The 20,173-nt window shown below is 51.0% G+C and overlaps 1 protein-coding gene across 8 annotated transcripts in view; it reads right to left on the bottom strand.

The window, feature by feature from the left end:
• The window catches only part of PAX5 (paired box 5), a gene marked incomplete at both ends in the record, with an annotated part of 185,969 nt that extends 167,504 nt beyond the window's left edge, over positions 1–18,465 (bottom strand). For 7 of the 8 annotated variants that reach the window (XM_080709605.1, XM_080709607.1, XM_080709608.1 and 4 more), the window contains 2 exons: positions 4,385–4,550; positions 18,285–18,465. In XM_080709605.1, the coding sequence (XP_080565731.1) occupies positions 4,385–4,550; positions 18,285–18,330 (212 nt within the window). Of the gene's footprint in view, positions 1–4,384; positions 4,551–10,779; positions 10,823–18,284 lie in introns of those variants that run through there. The other variant, XM_080709606.1, reaches the window with a different exon arrangement.
• Positions 18,466–20,173: the final 1,708 nt, after the last annotated feature.

Below are 20,173 nucleotides of genomic sequence, written 5' to 3'. Positions count from 1 at the left end.
AATTTTTTTTTCTTTATTTTAAAGCAGGTCTCACTGAGGCAGAGGGCCTCACTAAGTAGCTGAGGCTGTCCGCAAACCGTGATCCTCAGTCTCAGCCTCCCAAATGCTGGGATTACAAGCGTGTGCCACCACGCCCGGCTTAATAACTAGTAATTTCTAAATCTAAGAATTTCTAGAGGTAAGGAAACCAGGTGACTCTGGGATGGGTGAAAACATTGCCCAGGAACAACTCTAACATTTATAGAGATGCCAACATTCTTCTCAGCCTAGGTAGGTCTGGTTATGGTCAAGTTGGTGAACATTCTAGAACAGAAAAAATAATTTGGGAGCAATTATGTGGAAGTGAAAAATCTACTTTTTATTGAGAAGAGTGGCCCACTTATAAATTTTAAGCACAAAGCAAAACTCAATCTATCCTTTCTCTCTCTAGAAAAAAATTGAAAGCAATTTGCTACATTACTTGCTGAAAAATATGATTCACAACAAGGTTTTTTAAATATCCAAGAAAATATTGTAAGGATTTTTTTGTCAGAAGTCTAGAAAAAAATGCCTAAATCTAGGCATGACGGCAATTCCTGCAGACTCCAATTATACCGTGAATTTTACAATAGAATGTCAATTTTTACTTAAAACACAACAACTTGTTATTTAGACATAGCTCTCTGAAGTTTACAGAGCTCTTCTTCAAATTATTTTGATGCTCCGTGCCTGTAATCTCAACTACTGGGGAGGCCAAGGCAGGAGTATCGCAAGTTCAAGACTACCCTGGGCAACTTAGCCAGACCCTGTCTCAGAATGAAAATAAAAGGGGCTGAGGATGTCACTCAGTGGTAGAACATTCTTGGGTTCAATTCCTTAGTACATTTTTTTTTATCCTGATCTTCACACCAATCCTATGAGGCCAGTAGGGTTTTACAGAATGGAAAAGAAGTTATTAGAAGACTAAGTGACTTGCCCGATTCCCTCTGCAAGCTAGAGGCAGCTTCCTCCTTCAAACCTGACTCTGAATCTAGTGCTCGTCCGACTAGAGCAAACTGCTGCCTTGGCTGTAAAATTTTAAGTAATAACAATAATGATACCTTACAAATGTAAAGAGCTTTGCTGTCTGCCAGGCATTTCCACACACAGCATTCATTCATTCACTGAATCACTAGTCACTGGTGCCTGTGAGATAGGGATGGTCTCAGCGCAGGGGTTACAGACAGAGAGACAACCCTAGGCTGGATCTTTAAAACAGGTTAGTTGAATGGGACTACCACATTCACCCTGCAACTCAGAAGGCAGCGGATGAAGCCTGCAGCATACCTAGCTGGTGGGGGATGGCCTCAGGCTTCCCCGGCCCTCCCACCTGCACAGTTCAACGTGGGAGGCTTGATCCAAGAGGTCTCTGTCTTCCTCTTGACTGACACAGAGGCCAGATACTTGGAAGGTAGCATTGACACTGGTGAAGCCCCAACTTGCAACTGTGTCAAGTGAGGGTTCAGACTTAATAACCATCCTTTCCTCTCAGCAAAACAGCAGCACAGCCCTTTGGCTTACAGACAAAAGACGGCAGCTACCAATGCGCAGCATCCTCCGAGGCCCAGGGAGCTGGTCTGGGAGCCAAGAGGTGTAGGTGCTGGTCAGCGGTTCTCTCGCTAACTCACTGTGTGATTCCTATGCGATCCCAGCCAACTCACTCAGTCCTTCTAGGCCTCTGTTATCCTATTTCTATAACAGGGGGAGGATGTTTGCCTTGCTTGACTTGCAGGGCTGTTGTGAAGACGGAAATACAGAATGGCAACCAAAAAATATTGGCAAAATATAAAATAAAGAGCATGGCTGGAGGATTAAAATCTCCATTAAACCATTTATTTTTGCTGTGTAACATACCACCCAATTCCAAATGACGTGGACCTCCCAACCAGGCTCCGGTGAAAGAAGACGACAGCCAGGCTTGAGCTGGATTTAACGCGGCCTCACATGCCACCGGCCCTGCCTCCCCAGCCCCTCCGCAGCCCTGTGATCAAGACTGCATGCCCACGCTCCCAGCATACCGCCCATCTTCCCGAGGGGACGGGGAAACCTGCCTGCCCCAGGACTTTGCCTGCCTGCCACACAGCCACCACACACCACTCGCTCTCTCCAATCTGTCACCTCGTTTGTGCCCATCAAATTCTTCAGTGAACAAACCCAAAAAAGAAAAAGAAAAGAGAAAAGAAAGAAAGAAAAAGAGAAGAAAGGAAGAAAATCTGTGGATCGAAAAGCCCCAATTCAGAAATTCCCAGTCATATTGTTTTAGGGCTGAACTTGTTTCTTAAAAGGCAGTTCTAATTAGAGTGACATTTTGTCCACTGTGGTTCTTAGTTATGAAAATAATGAGCTATGAAATTCCAATTTATTGTTGACAACTTAAACGGTCAGGCACCGGAGCGACGCATAACTTCCGAGTGCCACTCTACCTAGTGACAAATCTATTCTGGCGGAGAGAGGCTGCCGGCTGGCCTGGGAAGGATCCCTATCTTCCTTAGTCTCCATGGGAGGTTTGGAGGGCTCCGAGGCAGCAGAATGTGAGAACGGTGATTTTGGACATCCCCTCCTAAGAAAGGCTCAGTATTTGTAAGATTTCAAACAGCAAGCAAAATGTCGGCTCAGCAAAGATGTCTCGGCAAAAACAAAGGAAGGGCCTTCTTTCTTTCTCCCTCTCCCTCAGTACAAAGAAGATATCTGTGACCCATTCAGCTCTAGAAGTCTGGTGCTGAGATAGTCTAAAATATTCTCTCTCTCTCTCTCTCTCTCTCTCTCTCTCTCTCTCTCTCTCTCCTAAATCATTTCTGTTTCTCTGTCCTTCTGAAACCACTCTCTTTGTTTTCTCTTCCTCTTTTCTCCATCTCCCTGTCTGCTACTTTCTTCTGCTCCTCTTGCTCGAATCCTCCTGCCCCAAACCACCATCTAACAAGAACAGGCTGATTTCCTGATTTTGCGCGCTGAGGGCCAAGCGGGAGTGAAGCCCACAGCCTCCACAGCCGAGGAAACCTGTGCTGAGCAGGAAGATGAAGAGTAAACACAGGCATCAAGAGCCCTAATGGGGCTGCCAGGCCCCTGGCCCTGAAACTTCTTCCTTTGAACTCAAGCAAGACTCTGCAAGGTTATTCAATATTGTGGCTCCTTCCATCTGAGAGAATTTCTTGAATTCCAACAGATAGAAGGAAAAGAGCAAGCAGAAAGTCATGATGTCGCTGACATACTTCAAAATGTTTATTTTTTATCCAGGCATCCCTTCTCAAACCATAATTCAAGCTACAAGACTAGGTTATTTTTGAACACAGGGAAAGCAATAGAAAGCGTGGAACAACTTAAACCCAAGGACGTTCCTGCCTGCCAGGGAAGACCTACAACAACACCACACGCCCAAGAACAGACCCCTGGCTGTGTGTGGAGCGTCTGGGAAGACAGAGATGCTTCAGGAGTCTTTTAAGCTCCATCCCAACCCATGTACTGACGAGGCTGATAAACCTGGGTCAGTCACTTTGCCTCACTCTGTTTGTTTCTTCATCTTACAACATGCTTCGCTGGATCATGCTGAGGCTACTGAGAAAATAAACGAGAGCGCTAAAAGGCCCAACGGCCCTCTGGGAGAATCCTCATTGTTAGTATTTTGCTTACAGCAAATCGCAGGGTCAAGTGGCAACTTTCAAATGTCAAATTTGAGAGTTGGCGTTTGCTGAGCTTTTTTTTTTCCTTCTCTTCTCCGACTTCTATAATTTAATATATACTTAGGATGTCTGTCACGACGAAGGAAACAAAGCACGCAAAGGGAAAATACGGCAGCCCGACATAATAAAGTTGAGGATAGCCCAAAACTGAAAATGATTGTGCTTTTTAAACACATTAAAAGGAAAACATTGAGGGCAGGGATATAGTTGAGTGGTAGAGTACATGCTTAGCATTTGCAAAGTCCTGGGTTTAATCTCCCTACACACACACACACACACACACACACACACACACACACACACACCAAAACAGAAAAAGAGACATTAAACTCTGGTTATATAATTTTGAACTTAGAGATTCTCCTCCCAGCCCTGCCCTGGGATCACCTAATATGTTCAGGGGAAATTCCTTCAAGCCTCACACTTAGGCTCTTTAGAAAACATCACCAGGGTTTCAAAAAACATGTGTTGCCCCTCCTGGCTAAGTGACTTCCACATGTCACTTGAGACGGGGGTTTCCCAGGGCCACTCTGAGTTGGATGGCCTCAAAGGGTTTTAGCAAACTCTAAAGTGTGGCGCATGTAGAGTGAAATGCCACCTTGGTGCTCACTATGACACTGGCACTTTGGACAGCCGCTGGGGCCTCTTTTAGGTCTTTATTTGAAAGATCGAGGGAAGCCTGCCTTTACCTGCCAAGAATTTTGCTGACACAACCATGGCTGACCCGAAGCTGCCTGGAGATGTCGCAGGGCCTGACACCTTGATGAGCAAGTTCCACTATCCTTTGGCGGACTACATCTGGAAGTGGCCGTCCGTTCACAAAAACCCCCCCAAGCTGATTCACTCCTCCATGTCCTGAAATAGATCAGAAACAAAAAGCAAGGGAAGGGTGGTTAGAACCAGTCATATAGTAGAAGCCACTGTGAGCACCCGGATTCCCTCTACCACGAATGGCCGGCAGGCTGGATGGCTTGCACTCCTGGAGTCCAATCATGCAAACTACACTAGGACCTTCACTTGCTTTTTAAAATTACTCTTAGCCTTTGTTCATTTTCAGTCACTTGAGCCATTGGTAACAAGGATTGCCATACTATGTTTCCTTTAGTTACTAGCATTTCTCCCATATTTTTTTCAATGATGAAATGATTAGAGACCCCAGTCTATACTAACTATAGATTGCACAGGGGCACAACTTAGTACATGATGCTAAAGTCTAAGAAAGCTCTTGGAGAGAAAATTTTGTTTTAAAATACATCACATTTAAAGAACAAACTCTTTTTCTTTCGACAAACGTTTTTAAAAATGAAAAAGACTGCCGGGCGTGGTGGCGCACGGTTGTAATCCCAGTATTTGGGAGGCCGAGACAGGAGGATCGCGGTTCGCGGAAAACCTCAGCTACTTAGTGAGGCCCTTTGCAACTCAGTGAGACCCTGTATCAAAATAAAGAATAAAAAATAGGGCTGGGGGTATAGCTCGAAGGTAGAATGTCCCTGGGTTCCATCCCCAGTACCACAGGAAGAAAGAAAGAAAGAAAGAAAGAAAGAAAGAAAGGGAATACAGACAACTCTTTTAACAAAATGTTTTCAAATGTGAAGAAAACTATTCCCATAAACCTACATCTCAAGGGAAAAATGTTTTTAAGTCAGCAATCTAACTTAAGGGCTTGTGACTTTAAAAAAAATGTAGCGGCATTTGCAGAGTGCTGAGACAAAACCCAGCAACTGCCATCACAGAAAGGAAATTAAGAACCCTTTTTTTAAGAAGGGAGGTTGACATGCAACCTTGACCACTGTACCCTCTCAGAGCACACAAAAGAAATGGGTCATAGGATCTTCAACACACAGCATATTCCACTTCACTGCATCGGGATTTGTTACAAAGGCGTTTCCCTGGAATTTTTGGAGTGTTTTGCAATTGACAACCTGCTCTAAGTTGGTTGGGGATGGGGGAGAATTAAAAAAAGCCAAAGAAAGCTTCTGAGTCCCAGATTTGACACGGGCTATGGGATAGATTTTAAGCAAAAGGAGCCAGGGAAGGGTCTCTTCCACCCACATGCTCCCTTCTTTACATCAAGGTCTGGTCCTTATTTTCTAAAAAATAAGGACCCAAATAAATTGAAGGTCTAAACCAGTAAACACACAGTGATCCAGTGTAGCAACACCATTAATCTTGTAGCTGTTAATCAGCCACGAACTGATGTTGCTGAGGATTGGAGCCAAAACCAAGTCAAAAGCATGTGCTGATGTCACTGGCAGCTCAGAGCCCAAGAAGGAGTAAACCTCCTCCTTCACTGGGACTGCCCGGCCCAGGACTGCACTGATAAGGAAGCCAGGGCACCTCCAAGGTCACACACACATACACACTCCAAATCTAAAACATTGCACCTCAGTCTTCTTTGGCTGCCTACGTTCATGAACAACATCTGAAATGGAGGGGGCAAAAACTTCTACTATAGCCTATATCCCTAAAACTGTCCAGGAAATCCACTAAAATTTCCCGTAAATATTTCTCAAAACAAGCTCGGGCTTATTCCATTAAAAAGACACAATTTTGTAAAGGTAACTGCGATACTTAAGTTCCAGTTCTGTCCTGAATTTTTCTCTGATTTTCAAAATAGACTTTAATCAGTTTTGATTGCTCTGAAACACTCCAGGCATAAATACAAAATAAATACACCTCAAACAGGATTTTACAGTTAGGAACACAACTGCAATTTACCTAAACCAGAAAAACTGCAGCCACCCTGGCCAAGAGCCTTAGGAAGGCTTGTTTTTGGGGCTGAAAGCATCTAAGAAGAACATCTACAGATCTTTTCAGAGTAAGACTTAAGTGAAAGTAAGTAAACTCAAAACTGGTATGAAGCCCAGAGTGGTAGTGCATGCTTGTAATCCCAGCACTTGGGAGGCTGAGACAGGAGGATCACGGGTTCGAAGCCAGCCTCAGCAGCTTGGTGATGCTCAGCAACTTAATGAAATCCTGTTTCCAAATAAAATATAAAATAGGTCTGGGGGTATAGCCTGGAGGTAGAAAGCCCCTGGGTTCTACCCCAAGTACCACAAAAAAAAAAGAAAGAAAGAAAGAAAAAAGAAAAAGAAACTAGTATGAGCTCTGGGAGGACAAAAGGCAAGAAAAGGAAGCTAGGAACCCAGAACACTAAGGTATGGCCTGAGAGTCCAGACCCTGTGGACCATATGCAATAGCCTATTTTCTATACCACTGGCAATTGAGAATGTCTGCTCAAAACACAGTGTCAACCTTCCACCTTCAGAGGACCTGAATGCCAAGAGTAGTCTTGCAAGACATTTGTGAGTTTGGAGGAATTTTTTTTTTTTTTGTATCAAGAGTTTCCTAGAGTCTGGTCTCTTTAGGTCGCAGCAGGTCTTCAAATCTTCTACCTTTGAGCACAAAGGCAAAGTTCCTATTGCTCTTGCAGAGCCTAGTGTCCACAGCTGACACCAGGCCCAGAAGACTTACTCTCTCAACATCCGGGAAAGTCTCCATACCCCCCTTGGCCTTGCCTCAGTCACAGTCCTATCCCAAAGAGCTCTTCCATGGTGGCTGTAAGAAGGTATGTAACTGTGGCCTGAGGAAAGCCACTTACCCTAGGATTGAAAAGAAGGGAAGCCCAAAGTCTTGGAGACAGAAGGCAGGCAGGGGAAAGAAAAGAGCAAAAAGGAAGTAGGTGGTGAGGGTGTAAAAAGTGGGCACGAAAAGAGACAGAGGAGGGAGAAAGTTCCTGGAAAGGAGGCAGCAGATCGGGTGGGAGAGGAGAAAAAAGAAATGGAGAAGCCAGAACAGGCCAAGAAAGAGAAGGAAAAATGGGGAAAGCCCAGGAAGGGGGCATCTGGAAGACAGGAGATTTCTGTGGAGTGGGACCTTTGTTCTGTGAGGCCCCAGCTTCAATGCCCCATTTCCTTGGGGACCCCCTAGTCCCAATCCTGTGGACTCCAGCTAAGTGAAGGCTCGTCCCCTGGCAGGGTGCTGGGCCAAGCAAACTGGCACTTTCCAGGGGAGGATTTACAGCAACGATGACAGATGCAGACAAATGAGGTGGAAATGAGGAAGCAAACACATAGTTAGGCAGGAAATGCAGGCCAGCCTTCTCCGGGCAGACTGAACTGGGTTTGGAGAGGATGGGGGAAGAAGGATTGAAGTGCAGAAGCCCCTGGGCCTTTATGGCTCTGGTCTGGAAGTGGCAGGCCTCCATGGAGGCTCCTCAGGTCCTGATAAGGACATGCTGCCCACCCTGCAAAGGCCACGAAAGGCCATAAGATCTTAGGGAAAGGGCCTCTGCTGACTCAGCTGCAGATTAAACTACAGAATCCACCGGGTCATTGAAAGTCCTCCTAGATGCACCACCAAGGAAGAAGAAAGGGGCACACAGACATATAACAGGAGCATAAGGAAGAGACAGGTCTGAAATCTCCCCAAAGGACTCTCCAACAGGTAGACAGGTGTTGACACACATGCACAGTAGGGCTGTGGCCACAGATATGAATGAAGTACACAGAGCGAAAGCTGTACACACGTGCACTCACCCACACAGTCCACTGCCTTCTCTCTGGAACCTGAGGCACCCCCTCTCCCCTTCTGTGAACCCCCCAAAGCCTCATATTATGCCTGTCAAGGAGACCCAAGAAGCAGCTCCAGCTTTTCCCCTATGAACTTCTGTCAATCCTTTTGTCTCTCTGATCTCAGTATCATCTTCTATAAAATGGGCATGACTGAAGGTTTGGGTAGCCCTCAAGTAGGACACTGGCTACAAAAGTGCTTTATAACTCGTAAAGATGCTTAAGGGAAGGAAACGTCTTATGTGGGTGGGTATTGTGTTGATGTGAATGGCGAGCCTAGAATAGAAGGGGGTTGGGGGGAAGCTCTGAACTCAGAAACCCATTTTCTGGTGATGCTTGCCCCATAGAAGTTGTTTACTCAGAAGTGGTGGTATAAGGGCTAGAGGAGAGAGGTAACTTAGAAAAACTGACCAGGGACAGGAAAGAAGATAAGGAGGTAGGACTTAGAACCACTACTTAACCCAACCACCTCCCAGGATCTATTTGCTCTCACCCCACCCCTATTGCCAGAAAATTGGGCCTCAGAGCTGGCCTATATTGTGCAAGCAAACAGTTTTGGGTGCCAGAACCAAAGGTTCTTCCAGAAGTCAAAGGCTTATACCATGCCTAGAAACTGGGCTGGCTGAGGCCCAGCCCCCCACTGCGCTCCCTGGAAGACTGAAAACCAGAGGAGGAAGCACAGCCCCAGGAGGAGCAGACTGAAGGCCCAGGCAAGGACTAACCTGCATCTGGAAGGAGCTGCCTTCTCCATACTGATGCACAGCCAGGAGACCACTGAGTCTGATGCTATCTCCCAAGGGCTGGGGTACCACCTCTGGGCAGCAGTGCTTTGAGCAGAAGGATGCAGTGAGGGCCTGGGATTCCAGCCAGCAAGGAGAGAAGCACAGGGGCCAGCCCTCCCCATCTTGTCCCCAGTCACTACTTGGCTGAGCCAAGGGGCTTGCCCACCTCTCAAAGTATTGCCCCCAACTAATTTGCTTTCTGGCTCCCTCTGTAAGTTCAGAGCCTCTCTAGAGCCAGGCTTAAATATGTGCAGGAAAAGGCTGCAGCAGGTATGGGGTCATTGTGGACTGGAAAAGGTTTGAGCACAGGCCCCAAACAGTAAGGAATCGTTTTGGCTGGGACCTGAGCAAGCTGCTTCTCTCTGCAACCCTCCCCATCACTTTAAAGGATCACCTCGGACTCTGGATATTGACACAAAGAGAAACTGGCCCGCCTGCAGCCAGCCTGGCTGCCTACACAAGCCTTCCCCTGCCGCTCAGCCCTCCCTCTGTGGCAGCCAGGGACATTCTTGCTCCGAAGCTCGCCTTCTCTCCAGCCGGGTCTCTACTGCCTTTGTTAAATAGGGGACCCACCGACTAGGGATGTTGGATCCCTGGCATTCTGAGGGGAGCTGAGCTTTGGGAGGGCTCTTAGCACTGAGCAACTCCCTGACCTGCAGCCAGCAGGAGACCAGAGCTCGGCACCGGGCTCCCGGCTAAGCTTGGCATCTTTCTGGAGCCGGCTCCAAAGCCAAGAGAAGGAAAACGCGATTCGTTCCACTTGGAATTTCCTTGAAATCCCCGAATCTAATCCAGCGTTAACTCGCCGTGAGAGGAGCGCTCATCTCACAGGAGGCTGTGCTAATGGGTGAACTGGCAGGTTCCCGCAGGTCGGGCAGTCAGACCTTGCCCGCACCCGAAATGACCCTTCCCGTCTCCTACACATGAAGCGGCTTTCAGAAGGCAGGGATGCCTGTATGGTGACTAATTGGCTTTTCTATTTTCTCTTTCTTTCTTTCCCTCTCTCTTTTCCTTTCTTTCTTTCTTCCTTTCTTTCTTTCTTTTCTTCCTTTTTAGGGGCAAAGCCATCCTGAGGCAGGCGTCCTGCAGAGAAAGACCCGGTGGGGTCTTTAAGGGTTTTGGTATGAACTGGCTGCCTCCTGAGCAGAAGCTTAGCTCACAGACTGCGACTTCGTTAATTTGTCAAACCCCCCTCCTCAACTCCAGGACGCCTTTGGATTCCTGAACCCGGCGTCCTTTCTTAACTCTCAGCCTCTTCCTTCACAAATACAGGGACTGGTCAGAGACCCACTTTCCTTCCAAAGGGGCAGTCTTGATCAGACCCTCTGCTGAAAAAGGTGCCATCAGGGTTAGAATGTGGGGCGCTGAGAATCCGGCTGACCTCTCCTTACAACTTCGTGCCCTCCAACTGGCCCAGCCTGGAGCCCTCTACAAGCCCCGGCCACGGTTCTCTGGGGGATCTGAGATGTCCCTGCTGGAGCCCCGGAAAGGCTGCAGCTCGCTGCCTACCCTAGAAGTTGCTGGAGGCGGGATTCCCGGACCAGGTGCCCCGGCCTGGCGGTCAAGGCGGTGTTGCACGGCCCCTGCCTGGACGCCCTTGCACTTTGCAAAGTTGACTGTGCCGCTACGGAGGTCCGGGATCCTCCCGACCTCAGTACGTGCCCCGCGGTCCGGCACCCCCAACCCGGTCCCGGCCGGAGAGTGAGAGAAGCGAGCTCGCCGCCTACTTACTATGCATGGATGCAAACGGGTCGTGCTTACAGTGTATTTCCATCGGGGCGCTCCAGACTTCAGGCCGGCCCACGCCGCCGCCTCCCGGCGCCAAGGGGCTGCCCAGAGCGGCCGGAAAGCCGCGCCACCAGGCCGGGCTCGGAAAACACTGCTGGGGCCGTGAGGTCTCTCCCAGAGCCTCCTTGCGGAAGTCTGCCCAACGCTGCTCCGAGAGGCGGGAAACGGCGCTAGAGTAGTGGGTCTGCGAGTGGGCGCCCAACTCTGGCTGGCTTCGTTCCCTGGCTGGCTTAAGCGGCGGCTCCCGGCCCAGCCCGGAGTAGTTGCGGCCAATGCGCCCGCGGCTTCGGGGTCATAGCGTAGGGGCCCAGCTCCGGGACGGCTAGGAGCCCCCGGGCCACTGTAGGATCAGCTCTGAGCAGGTCGCCGCAGCACACGGCCCGCGCTCGGCCTCACCCCGGGAGCAGCGAGGCCCGCGGGCTGCCAGGCTGGTTCCCCGGCCTCGCTGGCCTCTAGAGTCGTTCCTCCGCCCCTTGGTCTCTTCCAGATCCTTTCTCTCTTGCTTCTGAGTCTCTGGGGCTTAGACCTGCCCCCCTCAGCCTCTCTGCAACTGACTCTCCGACGTCTCGGACGAAGTTGCAGAGAACTTCCTTTCTGGCCGCGCAGGGGCCCGGGTGGCTTCGGAGAGGCGTCCGCCACTGGTGCTGGGGCCGAGAGATTCGGAGTTGCAAACCCTCGAGCCCCGGGACCCGCTGCCTTCAAAGTTCCCGCAGCCCCCGCTGCTCCCCCATCGCTAGGACCGGGGACGGGGACCTGAGCGACCCGCTCCTTCTCGCCTGGCTCTCTGCCTCGCGCCTACCAACTCTTGGAGCCCCGCCGCCCTCGCTCGGGGCGGGGGTCTGGTTGGACTGTCTTCCAGCTACCTCTTCCGGGACAGCCGCCGCGCCCGCCCCAGGCTGGAGTGCAGGACGGAGAAGAGAGCGAGGGTCCCCAGGACCCAGGCCGCTGGGACTGTCGGTGCTGTGACGAGGCCCCTACCGGCTTTCGCTGCTGGTGCTACCGCTGCCGCCGCGGGCGCTAGCCCTCCTCCTGCTCGGCGCGCACAGTGCGCCACCGCGCCGCCCCGGAGCCGCTTTCAGGACCCGCTGCGTGTGGACAGCGCCGCCCGGGGCTCAGCCTCCCTGCGGGCGGGGGCGGGGCGGGGGCTAACATGCCAATCACGCCCCACCAAGCCAATCAGAATGGTGGCAGGCGGCCACGGTCCGAAACACCGCCTCATTGGCTAAGCAATCCATGGGCTCCGCCTGATTAGCCGATACCTGGGCAATGGGAGAGAATGGGGGGCGGAGCCCAAGCGGCGGCGCCACGTTCATTGACAAACGCGCGGGGCCCAGGCCTAGAGGATCGCAGATGGGGGAGGGGGAAGGGAGAAGAGGGCCCACGCGGTGCTTGGAGTGTGTCCCTGCTGATCCCGCCAGGGCTTCAGGGGCCCTCCCCGCTGCGGCCTTGGGATCCTGGGACGCCCCGAGGGGTTGGGGGCAGCCGAAGCAGGGGGAGGGGTGAGAGTAGGGGAATATAGGAAAGAAACTAAGCCAAATAAACAAGCAAAAAAATCCTCCCAGGGGTGTTCGAGAAAGTAGAAAGTAGGAGTGTTGGAGGAAGTAGAGATCTCGCTTTCAATCTAAGTGATGGACTCCTAGTATGCTCATATCTGCCAGTCTAACCTCACTTTTCTCATCTGTAAAATGGGTTAACTGGTTTTTGATGAATGCTCCTTTCAGCAGAAACACTTACAAATTTGATCAAGCACCTGCTAACCCACAGCTGCCTCCTCTTTGTCCTCGCATTCCCTTAGTCTATCCTAAGATTCCCAGAATGCCTTGACCAAGTCAGAGACATCAGGAAGAAAGGTATCTAATAATCCTTTGGAGTTAGCATCCAGAATGTCCCTGGGGAATAAGCCTATCCCCGGCTGTGGACCAGTTTGCAGAAGGAGAGCTGTAGGCCTCTTTCTAGTCTCAGGCTAGGAACTGTCAGAGGCTTTGGGACTGACGATGCATGCAACTAAAGGCTTCTTCTGATGGCAGGAACAACAGCCTCTAGCACAAGGCTTCTTGGAAACCGAATGGACCCAGTCTCCTCCAGTGCTAACAAGAGTCCCTGAGATAGGCAGTGAAGCAGATGCTCTGTCTGCAAGAGTCCAGCAAAGCCCCTTCAGAAGCACTGCAATGCTACACCTTGTCGCTGACCCCTCCTCACTGGGAGAAGTTCCTGTAACTTTTGTGAAAAAATGGGTGGATTTCTAAAACTTTCCTGACCCAGAAAGGGCTTTCGGCCAGCAAGGCTCAGCTTCTCAGAGGTATAAGGCTCTGGGACCACAATCAAAGAAATTGGACCTTAAAATGGAAGTATGGATCAGCCATTCTTTACCTAGGATGATACAGTTTTATGAGCTCCCCATGGTGTGCCAGGGACTGGCCCTGGCAGAGACATTGAGGATTTCTCAGCCTCAGCAGGTTGTGGAGAGTGATCCAAAGACTCACCATTTTGAATTCATAATTATCCTCTAATAATAAATATAAATCCAAAACAAGGTCTTAGATTCGTGCCCCAGACATGAGCTTGTAAGGAGGAAAGAACATAGGCTGATGGGGGAGGGGGTTTCATCCACAGGCTTCATTCTCAAGCTAAGTTCCCCCCCAACCCACATCTCCCTTCTCTTTGCCCCCCCCCACCCGCTCCACTTCCCATACCTCTAAACTGGGTCCACACTTTGGGCCCACCTTCTATGCCAGACCCAGCTGCACTGCCCAGTAGACAAGTTTCCGGTGCAGGCACCTGCCCCCACCCCACCCCGCCCCCACCAGAGCACAGCTGTGGAAAACAGCCCCAGGCGGCCTCTAGGGACCTAGGAGGCTGTGCTGTGCTCCGGAGGGGGGAAGGTAGCATTATCTCTCCATTGTCTGGAACCCCACTGGTCCAGATCTTTGATCCCAGTCCCAGCCCCCACCCTGAAGCAGGAAGGTCAGTGACTGGAGAGGTCTGGGGAAGGAATAAGGTCCCAACAGTCTTCATAGAGGGGCCAAGTGGATCAAAAATCACTGAAATTCAGACCCCCAGATCAAAATCTAGTTTTATGAGCCCCCATGGTGTGCCAGGGACTGGCCCTGGCAGAGACACTGAGGATTTCCCAGCCTCAGCTCTGTGTTCACACTAATGAGGCCGGGAGTGTGGGGATTCCCCAAAGATGCAGCCAGTGACACCCCTATGTAGATCTAGACTCTTAGAGCTAAAAAAAAAAAAAAGGTTCTGAGGCTATGCTTTCCCCATTTTACAGATGTGGAACCTGAGGCAAGGAGGCCAATTTTGACTTGTCCAAGATCATACACACAAGTCTGGGGTAGAAGAAAGTCTGGGCTGGAAACTTTTCCCCTCTCTCCAGACACTCTGGGGGATGGCCAGGCATCTGTGAGGGAGGAAGGATTCTGCCAAATCAAAGAACCTGGCTGGGAAATGCCGGCTCAAGCCAGTTTTCTGGTGTGGCTTCCACAGAATCCCTGGGGCACCATGGAGATGGGGAACCACAGATACTATTCTAACAGGAATGGCTCAGATTTCCCTTTTTGCACAGTCGGTGTTTGGCTTTGGATGGTGTTTTGTTGTGTGGTTCCCACAGGGCCAGTGTAATCTGTTCTGGGGAAGCAGCCCCTCCTGCACCTCCTGACGACTGGCATGGGGCAGAGGACGTTTACCTGTGAGTGCAAGTTATTCATCACCACCCCAGCGGGACAGCCTTCAAAAACTTCCAGACCCAAAGAGCATGACCAGATCTGGTCTTGTGGCCATCTAACACAATCTTACAGCCCACCCACAGGCAGTCCAGAGAGGTTATGTGACTACCCTGAGATTATACAGCAGTCCCATCTCAGAGCCCATCTTCTGCTCTTCAGCTCTGCCTCTAAGTGTTTAGGAGCCCCATTCTGGATCTGGGAGAAAGAGACAAGCAGTGAGCTGGTCTCCCTGCTGGCCGCCCCACTTAATGCAGAGACTTTGATACACCCAACAATCTTTCTCCCGGCAACAGGGTTTGGGGCCATGTCCAGGGGGCAGAGAACAGGAGAGACCCACACAGGAAGAAGCTTAATTTATTATTATTATTTTTGTGGGTCTGGGTGTGGAACCCAGGGGCATTCTACCTTAGAGCTACATCCCTGCCCTATTTTTTTTTTATTCTTTATTTTGAAACTGGGTCTCACTGAGTTGCAGAGGGCCTCACTAAGTAGTGAACCACAATCCTCGGGTCTCAGCCTCCCGAATGCTGGGATTACAAGTGTGTGCCACCACGCCCAGCTCAATTTAATGTAAATTGAATTGCCTTTGAAAGTTTTGCTACTGGAAGAAAGTCCACTGAGAATAATGTCTACGAAGCCAGAACACTTTTCAAGAGCATCTTCCTTGGCATGCTGCTGGAGACCTCTCTTCGTCTGGGATGCAGTTTCCCCTCTCTGGATGTCCTGCGGTTCCCTCTCTCAGGGCTGCTATCCAGTGTTCTCTGAGCCTGAAATTTGCTCCGGCAGCCCAGTCCAGCCCATTTCCCTGCTCTTATTTTGGACCAATCAAGGTCTCACAGGGTTCAGACTGGTTGCTCAGTGAGAGGAAGATCAGAGATGCCATTGGACAACACTGCCCTAACCTGATGGGCTCTCTCTAACCTTCCTTTAAAAAAGCATCAAAGAGAGAAAACAAGTGACAGGTGATTACACAGAACGTCAAGGCACAGAGACTCCTGCATGATTCCTGCCCTCCACAGCCCAGATATGTTTACAAGTAGAGATGTGGAAGGAAGGGTACAGGAAATGAGGTTTTTCCAGGACTATAAGCACCACCTGATTTGGGGTTAGTTCTTGTGACCAATCTGACGCCCCCACCCAGGCAAAGAGCACTGGGACAAACTCTCCCCTTCAAATACTTAAGGTCCAGCAGCCTTTTCTCCTATGGCCTCTCGTTTCTAATGCAGAGAACAACCACTGAGAGGCCACTTCCCAAGACTGTGGGATGAGGCTGCAACGTTGAAGAGAATTATCATCATCTCTCCACCCTGGGCTCATTCCAGAGCTCTGAGGCTGAATGCCAGTGCCAAATGGGAGACTATCTCTTCATCCAGCAGGAATAAGAGGTCTAAGGGCAGAGACCCTTCCAGACCTATTCCTGCCATAACTCCTGCTTTGTGAGCTCCACAAGTCCCTGCCCTCTCTCGACCTCTCCTTTTCTTTTCCAAACTACATGGAAGAGGCCAGAGAGGTAGATCCCTAAGCAGCTCCCTGCTGAGCAATGACCTTGCCTAATCCTGGGCTCAGAGCTAGAACATTCTCCCTTGCCATTGCACCAATGGGGATACTGAGGGGGAAAGAAATGGAATATAGCCCTGAAGGGAGTCTAGTTGCCTGTGAAAGGCCTAGAAGTTGAGAAAGAAGCCCCCACAGAAACCGGCCCTGGATGCTCTGAGCACCGGCCTGGACAGCTCCGCAGCCCCCTCCCTCCCTCCCCCAGTCGGGAGAAAGGCGGAAGTGCCAGCCACCTGAACTGTCACCCTTTCCCTGGAGGCAGCCCTTTTGCCAACCCCACAGAGAAGAGGGGCGTGGCTCTCAGAGTTTAAGCTCCATCCCCCCAAGTCCCCCCCTTACACAAACCCCACCCAGTCCAGCTCCACAGAGGAATGAAATGCTTTATTGATTAAACGATTATTCAGGCGATTGAACTAATCAAAGAGCCCATCGACCACCATGAATTACATTCTTCGTAGACAGCTTGCCAGGAGAGGCAGCCATGGGCCACGCGGCTCTCTCTCCCTGACCCTCCCACACCTTCAACCATTTCCAACAAGCAAACGAACCCTACTTCCAGGCACAGGCGCCTTTAGCATCCCATCTATGGCACACTCTGCCTCCTGGAGTCAGGACCACTGTCTGGGAATGCAGAGTGAAGAACAGGGCGTCTCCAATTCCTTTTTCTTCAGTGGCATCTCAGGACTTCTTTTCCAGTTCCCCTGCCCCTAGATCTCTCTCCTCACCTCATCCCTGTGTTAGAACCAAAGCTAAGCCCAAGGAGTTGTCCTGGCCTTGGGGGTCTTTGTTTATCTCTCTCTCTCTCTCTCTCTCTCTCTCTCTCTCTCTCTCTCTCTCTCTGTTCCTTGACCTTTAGTTGGGACTGGAGTAGAGGTGGTGAGTAGATAGCTCAGGGTGGGAAAAAGGAGTTTCTTCTCAGGCCTGAGGGTACAATAGTGTGCAGGTTGACATGATGGGGTAGGGAATGAAAGAAGCCAGGAACTACCTATGGCCTCAAGGCAAAGAGAGGCACACAGCCCCTGACACCTCCTCTGAGACATGAACACACTCTGCTCCCCGGAGCATAGGCCTGTGGGAGACACAGGAGTCCTGTGCCAAGAAAGCCTGTGTGCACACAGTCACTGGAGCTAAGTACCCTGGCTAGGCACACACAGACACCCACTTGTGCTCTCCTCCATTGGAGCGGCACCCACAGGATAAAACTTGAGCGTGCAGGCACACACACACACACACACACACACACACACACAGTCAGAGGCTAGTCGTGGGTAAAAGCAAAGACAGGCTAGGGGGTCTCTAGAAATGTCACTAGTAGCCCACTCTCACCTGCCAAGGTTGTTTCTGCCCTTTTACATGAATGCTAGGCTCAACAGTGCCCAAAGTGTGTGGCCATACACATTGCCCACCAAGGGCCCACACATCCTGAATTTATATCTCCATTTTTAGTTCTGTCCCCAAACAAAATGGGACCTGGGCCTGACTGTACGTGCTTAGTACAGTAGATCCCCATAGGCCCCCGACTCATGCCTGTCCCTAGAGCCAGGCACTTTTAAACACATTGGCAGGTACACTTTGGACAGCTGTTGTCCGTCCAAAAAATGGAGAGAGGTCAGAGTAATGACCTGTTTCTCGTTTCCCAAATCATGTGGTATATAACAGGTGAGTACAAACCCTCAAGGCAGTAGATGTACACTCAGACATCCAAATTATAATCAAAACACTCTTAGATACACATTTTGGACACTTAAAAATATATGCATAAACACCAACTCATAAACACCATGCTAACACATTCAGTAGTATAAATATATACACACAGAGGCGCACAAACTCTTGACACAAACTCGGGCATTTTTTTTTAAATATAGGGGCACTCAGACTCACTGCTACTCAGGGCACATTGAGCTCCTTAGGTGAACACACGGACCCAAATGTGCACACTTCCTAGTAGGCAAACATTCAGAAACAAACATACAAGCAAACTCAAAGACACTTGGACGAGTGCAGAAGCAAATGAACAAATTGATAAAAGGACGCACAAACGCTAGGCAGAGACAGTCAAACCCCGAGAAAATGCTGCGCCCCTCCTCCTCCAGGGTCGCCCTGCGTGGGGACCAAAGCCCGGTCGTGTTCCCCGATCTGGAACCCATAAAGCAATCCTACCTGTCCTGCCGGTCCGAGGAGTCGGGTAATTTTTCTCTAAATCCATTTTGATATTTCAGGACTTGATGGACTGGGCAGGGAAAAAAAGTTTCCACTTTTTTGTGCTTTTTTTTTTTTTTTTTTTTTTTTTTTTTGGTGCCAGGGGCCGCTCACAGGTCGGAATAATTCAAGCCTTCCGCTCCCCCGCCGAGCTGGGGTAGCTGATCACTGAGCTGAAACTAAACGTTTTAGGTGGAAAAAAAGCGTCCGAAGGCACCGTGAAATGATTAAGGAACTAAAGAGCTTCTCGCCATGTGAGATCATGTCCTGTTCTCGCCAACATCACAAGATGTCCCCAGACACGCCGCGCCCCCAGCGCGCCGCCCCGCACTGCGGGCCGGGAGCGGGAAAACGGTGTCCACGCTGCACCGCCAGGCCTCTCAGAGTGCCAGACGGGGCGGACCGGGCCGGGCCGGGAGAGCCGCAGAGCTGCCGCCTCGGACTTTTATAGAGGGTGGAGGGGGAGGGAAGGAAGGCTCCTCACTGCTCCGGGAGCTGGTCCGCGCGCTTTCGGGAAGGGGCAAGTGAAGCCGAACCCCGTTCCCTGGCCTCGCCCTCTACCAAAACAGCGACTGGGGGTCAGGGCCCTCTACGCTATCTGTGCTGGTGGATGCTGGGCCTTCCACGTGCAAACCCGCTGTGTCGGCTGACGCAGGCCATGTTTTTGTTTTAAAGAAATTAACCACTCTGCCAAGCAGGTGCTTTTGAAGGGAGTGCAAAGACGAGCAGCGTCGCCAGACACGGAAGGGACCTTCCAGCATCCTCAGCCTCACCCCTAGGGCGGCGCCCGCCCCCAGGGTTCCTAACCACCCCACCCCCGCCGCAATTTGCAGCGGCAATACTATATTGCTGGGCCCCTGATTCTAGGGCAACACCAGACCTCTAATTCCCCCAGGTTCCACTCTGCCTCCAGTTCCCAGAACTCCTCCCCACAGCATGTCCACTTCTGGCCCAGAGTATAAAGATTAAGCTGTGAAATGCTGCAAACGAAATCCAGGCCTCCGCTTTGGAACACCAGGGCAGAGTAGAACCATTTCAGTAGATCCTGGAGCTTGGCGCGAGTTCTGGACACCTTACCCGGGCCTCTAAATGGAATCCCATTGCCCTCGGGCCAGCGGCATCCCCAAGCCCCCGGGCCTGATTCAAGAGGGGCAAACAGATAGAAAATCATGGGGCAGAGATGTGGCATGCCCAGCCCGCTCTTTTCCGCCCAGGTTTGAGGCACCCCTCCCTCCCCCCTCCACAGTCCCGAGTCCAGCTGCACCGCTTGGCCACTGGAAGCCTGTGGGGCCCTGCTGCGGGGGATCTCCAGGGCGGGGGGAGCGCTTCGCAGGACCCTGGGCCAGCCGGACAATGGCAGTTTCGGAGAGTGAATCATCCTCAGCAAAAGTGTTTGTTTTTTGGAGGGGGTGGTCACGAGGCTGGGCTGCAACCTAGGGGGAAGAGCCTAAAGTTCAGGGGGGTGGGCAGCGGGAACCGGACATCGCGCATCCACTAAGCAGATTTCGCCACAATCGGAAACGTGGCTGCGGATTCCCGGGTGGCCCCCCCACCAAGTGGTCTGCGCAGTCCCTCTGCGCCGCCTCCTCCCTGCATCCTGAGGGTCCCGGTCCCTACTCTGAGAGTTGATTTTTGGCCATCTCGAAGCGTTGGACGGTTCCTCGGCAGCCCGGCCCCAGCTCCCACTTCCCGCCCTCTCGCCTCGCCCGCACCGGGATGCTGAGCCGACGAGGAGCGGCCTGTTCGCGCCTGGAGATCAAAAGCCCTCCCGGAATTGACATTTCACCCCGGGATGGGGGTGGGGGTGTTGGGGTTTATTTATTTATTTTTTCTATTTAGAGGGTTTGTTT

Source organism: Muscardinus avellanarius (assembly GCF_963383645.1).
Source record: "Muscardinus avellanarius genome assembly, chromosome: 13".
Lineage (NCBI taxonomy): Eukaryota > Metazoa > Chordata > Mammalia > Rodentia > Gliridae > Muscardinus > Muscardinus avellanarius.
This window is presented reverse-complemented; position numbering and strand designations above follow the sequence as displayed.